The sequence below is a fragment of the Macrobrachium nipponense genome, chromosome 8, assembly GCF_015104395.2.
Source record: "Macrobrachium nipponense isolate FS-2020 chromosome 8, ASM1510439v2, whole genome shotgun sequence".
Classification (NCBI taxonomy): Eukaryota; Metazoa; Arthropoda; class Malacostraca; order Decapoda; family Palaemonidae; genus Macrobrachium; species Macrobrachium nipponense.
The window spans coordinates 108,475,157-108,484,931 of record NC_087203.1 but is presented as its reverse complement, the minus strand read 5'-3'; the positions used below and the strand labels follow the sequence as shown (position 1 = coordinate 108,484,931).

At 40.7% G+C, this 9,775-nt stretch overlaps 1 protein-coding gene across 2 annotated transcripts in view; it reads left to right on the top strand.

Annotated features, from left to right (window-relative positions):
- Positions 1-4,560: 4,560 nt before the first annotated feature.
- LOC135222955 (uncharacterized) overlaps positions 4,561-9,775 on the top strand; it is a 6,635-nt gene continuing 1,420 nt past the window's right edge. The window contains exons 1-3 of one of the 2 annotated variants that reach the window (XM_064261419.1): positions 4,561-4,653; positions 5,689-6,985; positions 7,633-9,775. The exon at positions 7,633-9,775 is cut by the window's right edge and continues 1,420 nt beyond it. In XM_064261419.1, the coding sequence (XP_064117489.1) occupies positions 5,690-6,985; positions 7,633-7,833 (1,497 nt within the window). In that variant the 5' untranslated portion in view covers positions 4,561-4,653; position 5,689 and the 3' untranslated portion in view covers positions 7,834-9,775. Of the gene's footprint in view, positions 4,654-5,507; positions 6,986-7,632 lie in introns of those variants that run through there. The other variant, XM_064261420.1, reaches the window with a different exon arrangement.

Sequence of the window (9,775 nt, the reverse complement as noted above, 5' to 3'; positions counted from 1 at the left end):
TTATATAGGAGACGCTCAAGAATTCGAGGGCTGTATCAGGAATTGATGAAACTCCGTGATGAGAGTGGTTTGTTTCTCCGACGGTTTGAGGTTTTAGTTAAATCAGTATTTAATTTTTAAATTTTATTATTATTTTTCCGTATTGAAAGTGGTTTATTTCTCTGACTGTTTGAGGTTTAAACAAGAATTTATTTTTGGTGAAACCTCGTGATGAAAGAGGTTTATTTCTCTGATGGCTTGAGGTTTAAAACAGGATTTTTTTGGGGGAAACTTCGTAAAATCACTGGTTTATTTCCCTGACTGTTTGAGGTTTAAAACAGTTTTTTTGTGAAACCTCGTGATGAAAGAGGTTTATTTCTCTGACGGCTTGAGGTTTAAACCAGGATTTAAAATAAAACTCCGTTGTGAAACTGGTTTATTTCTCTGACGGGTTAAGGTTTAAAACAGGATTTTTTTGTGAAACCTCGTGATGAAAGAAGTTGATGGTTTGAGGTTTAAAACAGGAATTCTTTTTTTTTTTTTGGTGGGGTGGGGGGTTGGGGGACGTCTCTATACTGTTTGAGGTTTAAAACAGGAAATTTTAAGCTGTTTATCCTTGAGGAAATTCTGATCTTAGTATCCTGACCAGTGGTTTCGTCCACCTGTTGACAATTTTACAACTTCTTAAATACACTTTCATTACGCACAAAGTTTTAGAAATTACCATTGTACGCACATTCAGACTCCCTCAGCGGAGAGCACTCGTCGATGTGACCAGGATACGTATTGACCGTACGCATTTCACTCGCAACTTTTTATTTTTTTTTTTTCAGTTGAATCGCTAGCAGCCAGGCTAGCCAGGGCTCTCGATGCCTGCCAGCCACGACCAGTCCGAAGTAGTTGAACAGAAAATAGAAAATATATTTAAACGTGAAAGAAAAGTCATTAAGTACTTGGACGTTCTACCTTCGTTTTGAAATATTACTGGAATGAATCTTTTGGTAATATGGTCGCTTAGCGCCGATGGGTTTGGATAACTCCAACTCTTTGTTCTTTTAAACGGATTCTTCAATTTAGTTCAGTCACTGTCGCAAATGAAAAGCATTTCAACGTATAATGTTCATTATCTCCTTGTGGACAAGCCCAGCCCATTAAAAATATGTGTATGCATAAACAGGTTTTTATTTTTGTTTATAAAAAGCTCCACTTAAGCAAAAAAAAAAAAATCTTTGTTACTGCTGTTGGTCATAACACTTAAAAGACACTTGAAATTTAATCCACTAATTTCTGTTTTTATTACGAAGAACTGAGTCATATGCAATAATAATGATTTACTTGCGAAACTAGTTTTACGAAGATGTTTTTGTATAATATTTACAAGGCAAGATTTTTTTTACTATACTGAATAATATACGATTTTTGTATGAACTCGACTATCTCAAATATGCATCAAGAATCTTACTTTGTTACTTACGCTATTTATAATAATAATAATAATAATAATAATCTAATAATAATAATAATAATAATAATAATAATGATACCACACACATGGCTAATAGAATGCCTGAAAATATATGGGGCCGAGGAAAACACCATCAGCTTCCTCAAAAATACAATGCGCAACTGGAATACAATACTTACAAGCTCTGGAATAAGACTAGCAGAGGCTAATATCAGGAGAGGGATCTTCCAGGGCGACTCATTGTCCCCACTACTCTTCGTAGTAGCCATGATTCCCATGACAAAAGTACTACAGAAGATGGATGCCGGGTACCAACTCAAGAAAAGAGGCAACAGAATCAACCATCTGATGTTCATGGACGACATTAAGCTGTATGGGAAGAGCATCAAGGAAATAGATACCCTAATCCAGACTGTAAGGATTGTATCTGGGGACATTAGGATGGAGTTTGGAATAGAAAAATGAGCTTTAGTCAATATACAAAAAGCAAAGTAACGAGAACTGAAGGGATAAAGCTACCAGATGGGAGCAACATCAAATACATAGATGAGACTGGATACAAATACCTGGGAATAATGGAAGAAGGGGATATAAAACACCAAGAGATTAAGGACACGATCAGGAAAGAATATATGCAGAGACTCAAGGCGATACTCAAGTCAAAACTCAACGCCGGAAATATGATAAAAGCATAAACACATGGGCAGTGCCAGTAATCAGATACAGCGCAGGAACAGTGGAATGGACGAAGGCAGAACTCCGCAGCATAGATAAGAAAACCAGGAAACACTACAATACACAAAGCACTACACCCAAGAGCAAATACGGACAGACTATACATAACACGAAAGGAAGGAGGGAGAGGACTACTAAGTATAGTGGACTGCGTCAACATCGAGAACAGAGCACTGGGGCAATATCTGAAAACCAGTGGAGACGAGTGGCTAAAGAGTACATGGGAAGACGGACTAATAAAAGTAGACGAAGACCCAGAAACCTACAGAGACAGGACAATGGCAAACAGAACAGAGGACTGGCGCAACAAACCAATGCACGGACAATACATGAGACAGACTAAAGAACTAGCCAGCGATGACACATGGCAATGGCTACAGAGGGGAGAGCTCAAGAAGGAAACTGAAGGAATGATAACAGCGGCACAAGATCAGGCCCTAAGAACCAGATATGTTCAAAGAACGATAGATGGAAATAACGTCTCTCCCATATGTAGGAAGTCCAATACGAAAAATGAAACCACAAACCACATAGCAAGCGAATGTCCAGCACTCAGAACCAGTACAAAAAGAGGCATGATTCAGTGGCAAAAGCCCTCCACTGGAGCCTGTGCAAGAAACATCAGCTACCTTGCAGTAATAAGTGGTACGAGCACCAACCTGAGGGAGTGATAGAAAACGATCAGGTAAAGATCCTCTGGGACTATGGTATCAGAACAGATAGGGTGATACGTGCAAATAGACCAGACGTGACGTTGATTGACAAAGTCAAGAAGAAAGTATCACTCATTGATGTTGCAATACCATGGGACACCAGAGTTGAAGAGAAAGAGAGGGGAAAAAATGATTAAGTATCAAGATCTGAAAATAGAAATAAGAAGGATATGGGATATGCCAGTGGAAATTGTACCCATAATCATAGGAGCACTGGGCACGATCCCAAGATCCCTGAAAAGGAACCTAGAAAAACTAGAGGCTGAAGTAGCTCCAGGACTCATGCAGAAGAGTGTGATTCTAGAAACGGCGCACATAGTAAGAAAAGTGATGGACTCCTAAGGAGGCAGGATGCAACCCGGAACCCCACACTATAAATACCACCCAGTCGAATTAGAGGACTGTGATAGAGCAAAAAAAAAAAAATAATAATAATAATACTAAGTATAGAGGACTGCGTCAACATCGAGAACAGAGCACTGGGGCAATATCTGAAAACCAGTGACGACGAGTGGCTCAACAGTGCATGGGAAGAAGGACAGATAAAGGTAGACGAAAACCCAGAAATATACAGAGACAGGAGAATGACAAACGGAACAGAGGACTGGCACAACAAACCAATGCACGGACAATACATAGAGAAAGACTAAAGAACTAGCCAGCGATGACACATGGCAATGGCTACAGAGGGGAGAGCTAAAGAAGGAAACTGAAGGAATGATAACAGCGGCACAAGATCAGGCCCTAAGAACCAGATATGTTCAAAGAACGATAGATGGAAATAACGTCTCTCCCATATGTAGGAAGTCCAATACGAAAAATGAAACCACAAACCACATAGCAAGCGAATGTCCAGCACTCAGAACCAGTACAAAAAGAGGCATGATTCAGTAGCAAAAGCCCTCCACTGGAGCCTGTGCAAGAAACATCAGCTACCTTGCAGTAATAAGTGGTACGAGCACCAACCTGAGGGAATGATAGAAAACGATCAGGTAAAGATCCTCTGGGACTATGGTATCAGAACAGATTGGGTGATACGTGCAAATAGACCAGACGTGACGTTGATTTACAAAATCAAGAAGAAAGTATCACTCATTGATGTTGCAATACCATGGGACACCAGAGTTGAAGAGAAAGAGGGGGAAAAATGGATAAGTATCAAGTCCTGAAAATAGAAATAAGAAGGATATGGAATATGCCAGTGGAAATTGTACCCATAATCTTAGGAACACTAGGCACGATCCCAAGATCCCTGAAAAGGAATCTAGAAAAACTAGAGGCTGAAGTAGCTCCAGAACTCATGCAGAAGAGTGTGATCCTAGAAACGGCGCACATAGTAAGAAAAGAGATGGACTCCTAAGGAGGCAGGATGCAACCCGGAATTCTACAATGTAAATACCACCCAGTCGAATTGGGGGACTGTGATAGACAAAAAAAAATTATTATTATTATTATTATAGTAAACGGTGTAATATATTTTACTATATATTTTATAATACAAGAAACTAAAATCACTAGGCTCACTGTACCATTCAACGACGACCAGTTATGAAGCCAAACAAGTGAGCAGATATTTACTTGAGTCTACGCTCACCGTCGTTTTCTGTGGTTGGCTTTATTGATTTTGGGTGGTCGTCGTCTGCTCCGAACAGCTGATTTCTGTTTACACTCGACGACTGCCATGTGTAGATACGGGATCGTTGCGCTTCCCGAAGTCAAATCATGAAAACGAGAAGAAAATTCGTTAGTAGGACTTTATAGGTAATAGAAACGGTCGTGTTAGTGGATGGTGCTGGCTTTAGCAAATAACGTTGCGATCTGCAAGCGCTGACAAGGGAGAACTTTTCGTAAATTGGCTACAGTGCGTTCGGAACTGACCTGCCATATGTTGAGTGTATTATGTGTTAAATTCGTAGTGCTCAGTGAAAATGGGGTATCAATATTTGACGTCCGATTTTAATGAGTAGCGAAAGTTGATTCTGTTGTTTAAAGATGTGAATCTCTTTTTAATGAAATTATAAAAGTGCAAAAAAATCACGTAAACAATTCATAGATTTCCGAGCCTTTAGGTTTCTGAACTACTGACATCCATTTCCTGGTGCTATTTTTATATCTAGTTATAACTCAGCAAACCACTGTTTTGCGGTATTTAATCTGGGAATCTGGTTACTGACATGAAAGCACACCCTAAGTACCCATTAAATGGAAAATGTAACCCATTGTGTTATTGTACCATGTCATCGGCTTTAGGTGTAAAACGATTACTATATAAATGTAGAAAGGTTACAAACTACTTCCAGTGGTAATTAGAGAAAAAGACAAATACAACATGAGTAGTGTATTTCACTTGATATACTCGTAGTATTCATGTACAGTTTTATTTACACAGCTTGTGTGTGTGTGTGTATGTGTGTGTTTGCATGACTGTATAAATCCAGTAGTGCGTAGTGCACTATCTTCAATGTGTAAATGAGAGAGAGAAATGGGGGCGTGTAGAGGATGGGTTGGAGAGAGAGAGATGGATGGGGGCGTGTAGGGGTTGAGTTGGAGAGAGAGAGAAAGGGAGGGGGAGGCATGTGGAGAGAGAGAGAGAGAGAGAGAGAGAGAGAGAGAGAGAGAGAGAGAGGAGGAGAGAGAGGCTGATTGTGTTTGGTTTATCTAGTATTTTGAATAACTTCCAAGTCAAAAGAGCTATGTTTATACAGTTTTGTTCCGTTTTATTATTGAAATCAAACGGAACACAAAGACAGAATTCAGGCAACATTTGCCTGAAAATACTAATTTCCTTGCTTTCAGTATGGTAGGAGTTCGCCCTCCGGAACGCTTGCAAACAAGTGCGCTCTACGCATGGCTGAAAGCACTAAACGCAGCTGTAAAACGGGGCGAGGGAGTACGAGCCCCCTTGCCAGCCCCACCTGCCCTGTTGGCGGCCGCCCTAAACCAAGGTGCCTCGGGCCTTCGGGAGGCAGTGGTGGCACGCCTCGCAGTGGCAGCAGTCACGAGTGGCATCAGCCGGCTGGAGGTCCACCTCGAACATCCAACTCTCATAGAAGCATTGCTCGAGACCCTGGATGAACATCCCTCTCAGATTACGACGCTGTCTCTCAGCTTCGGGCCCAGGGCTACCATCGGAGGCCTTCTGTGCAACGCCCTCAAGGGAATGCCCTTGCTGACATCTCTGACGCTCACGCCCGTCGCCACGGATGGACACCTGGCTGCTCTTTCTTTGGCTTCGCCGCCCCTTCAGAGTCTAGATATTTCTTACTCTAAAGGGGTGACTGATAAAGGCGTGCGTGCCCTTGTTGGCCTCAGCGATGACACAAGGACCATGAAGGAACTCGTGGCTGGAAGCGGTAAACACCAAGAGGGGGAAGCTATAAAGCACCCAGGTGGAACCCTAAACACCGTTAATCTCTGGGGCACAGACGTCACTACGAGAGGCTGCGTGACTCTGCTCAGCGTCTGCCACGGCATCGTCGCCCTGACTTGCCAGTGGGCCGGGGAGGCCTTAGACATAGTAGTCAGAAGTGGGAGGCAGAACAAGCTTTCCCTCAGTCAGCTGTTGCTGGCGGAGGCAGCCTTGCCTCCCCTCGAATCAGTGGCTGCAGTTTGCCCGAATTTGAGTTCCCTAGTGGCCAGGCGGCCTCCGCATCCCGTGGGCGTCGCCGAAGTGATGGAAAAGCTGCCGTCTATCACCGCCCTCACTCTGCTTCAGTTCCTGCCGGACTCCGACGTCTTGTTACCTCGCAGCCCCACGGACGTCACTCGGCAGCTCACCTGCCTTCACCTGTCTGTCCTGGAACCCCGCCAAGTTTCTCTCTCAATTGTAGCTCAAACTTTCCCCTCGCTCACTTTTCTGAAACTGGAGGGTGTCATTCCAACACTGCCGTATCCCCTGCCTGATGTGCCAGCGTCAAGGATAGAAAACTTAAGCTTAATCACGCCCCTGACGCGGAACTATGTGATAGAAGCTGATGTAGCGGTTTGGGCGATTGTCTGGGCCGCCTTGGCTTCCTCCATCAGCCTCGGCTCCTGCACGGACCTCTTGGATCAGCACTTGTCGGAGGCCATTACTAAAGGCGCTTTGAAACAGGTAAATGTCGCGAATATAGTAGCGACTATTTGCGTTAATATAGAATTGTTTAGGCTTAGTTGATACAATACCCTTTCTCGCTTACATTTAGTAGTTCCACACTGGACGAGTTTGTTGCGTACTCGCCTCTCAATCTGGTAGCCCGAGTTCGCTCCCAGCTGCTGCCAATGCGGAACCAGAGGAATTTATTTCTGTTGATTAGAAATTCATTTCTCGATATATTGTGTTTCGGATCCCACAATAAGCTGCAGGTCCCGTTGCTAAGTAACCAATTGGTTCCTAGCCATGTATATATAAAAAAAAAAAAAAAAAAAAAAAAAACTAATCACTCGGGCCAGCCCGTTAGCTCAGTTGTCTGGTTAAACTAAGACATACTTAACTTTATTTTCTCTCTTACTTGCTTAACGTTCGTAAGGTTGATAATTTTGGGAATTTATCCGCATTTAAAAAACAAAAATAACAATAATTGGACAGTGACAGCATACACTTATTATAAATTAAAGATATATCTGGCAAGTTCCATTATAAATTAAAAGATATCTCTGGCAAGTTGCGTGAACAGAAGCTTCAAGACGACTAGCATTCAGCACACGTGACCAGTTTCCACTCCGACTCTCACCTCACACCCCCCCTCTCGTTCTCTGTAGGTGGAAGACTTGAGAATATCCGGAGCCGCCCGAGTTACGGACGCTGCCATCGAGGAGCTGGTTGATTCCTGTCCCAATCTCCACCGCCTCGCCTTCAAGATGCTGCCGAAGGAGCGCCTGGCCGACCTTGAGGCTCTGAAGGTCAAGTTCCGCCAAGATAACCTCGATCTGGAACTAATCACTTACGGCTGGAAGTTTTGATTTTTTTTTTTTTTCGAATGTTTTTATTTTTACGAAAGTTCATATTAAAATATGCTCTATGCGGGTAAACGTATGCGCACATTCCTAATATGATGTCCAAAAAATGTTTATCAGTATATAAATATTTATAAGAAACCCATCAGATTTTTTTTCTTTTTTTTCGATTTTTTTTTTAACGAAAGTTAATATTAAAATATGCTATTCGCATGCGGGTAAATGTATGCGTGCATTCTTAATATGAAAGTGTCCTAAAAATGTTTTTTGGTATTTATATATTTATAAGAAACCCATTAGATTTGTCTTTTTTAATGATTATTATTTTTTTGAATGCCGTCTTTATCGAGAATTTTTTTTTTAATGTCGTCTTTATCGAGAAATGACTTAGGAATTTTTTTTATAAAGTATTATCCCTACCAAGTCTGTAAGTTGAGGTAACAAAATGCTGATGGCGCATGGTGCTTAATTAAAGAAAGAAGTTATTTTGAATTAATCATGAAATGGATATCGTAAGTGCCTTTCCTGAACGGCATTTTAATCTAGTCAGGTGCATCGCATAGGTTAGAGTAGATGATAATCGTGTGATTACAGTTATCTGTCTTTCTGTGCAAGATCGCATAGAAAAGCTCGCAAACACACACACATATACACACACTCATTCTTACATAATTCCTGTAACTCTTTGAATACGTCTATCATTTCATTCATAGGTAATAATTGTTTAACAATGTGATTACCCGAAGGAACAGGGTTTATGAAAAAGTACGATATTGCTTTTCCTCTCAGTATTATCGAAGTAATTACCTTCATTCCATACGAATCAGCAAAATGAATTTTATTTATTAATTTCTCGGTCATTGTGAGCTCTATTCAAAGTATGTAAATTGTACTTGAAAATTAATGATGGTTCACAATATATTTATTCACGTGCAAAAGAATATACACATCTTTATTGACTTTCTCTCCTAGATAATCCATCACGTATTTTTTTTATATACGTTCTGTTGTATCATTTCCATACATTTAAAGGAAATCTCGTTTCTCATGGATGGGACTGTGATATTAAACTTTTTATCCCCATATTTCATTAGTAGTCCCCTCAAAGTTTCACTGACGTAAATGAAATTGTTAGTTACTATTCCGTACCCTGAATATTAAAACAACGTAAGTCGTGCGCAAATATTTTGATAAATTATACAAGAGTGTTATCATCAGTTATTGATTTCAGTATAAAATGTATACAGCGTTTGTGTTCTTTCTTACATTGTGTTTATCGGAAGTAGGAGTGGAAGTTAATCGTGATTCTTTAATGTGTCAGAGAAGCAACACTTTTGTAAGTTATTTTTTTCGGTCCCTCTTGTTGTTGTTTGAGATTAAGGTGGCCTTATGCTAACAAGGGCTCTTGCTCCTAGAGCAACCCGTAGACAAGGTCCCACCTTTTATATGATTTGTGTACGTATATTGGCTGTGTTCTTTTACTCTTGATTTTTTTTTCTCAAAAATGTCTCCAAATTTCTGTTCGTCCTGATGTTACGCTCATTGTAAATGCTTTCAGTAGCGGCTTTTGTTTATGCACTATTTTTATAATTACCAAAATTACCACTCCGTTTCGATCTCCTTTTCATCGAAAGCTCACTAGAATTAAAATCTTGTGATACGATTGGCACGAGAACTTTTAAAAAAGCTTTACTAGTTCTGATATAGATAAAATTACCTTCCCCCCCTTTTTTGTGAAGGACTTTGAGAGTATAACTGACGAATTAAATAGTGTTTGTCCAGTGTTGATAAGAGATAAATCCATCTTCATGAGTGCAAAGACTTATAATTCTGTCAGAGGGCATTTCAAGTCGTCCATGAGTGTTGCTTAATAATGATTGATAATAATAAACAATAACAATTAATCAACTGGTGAGAATTCCGCACAGAAAGCTATGCACAAACCTAA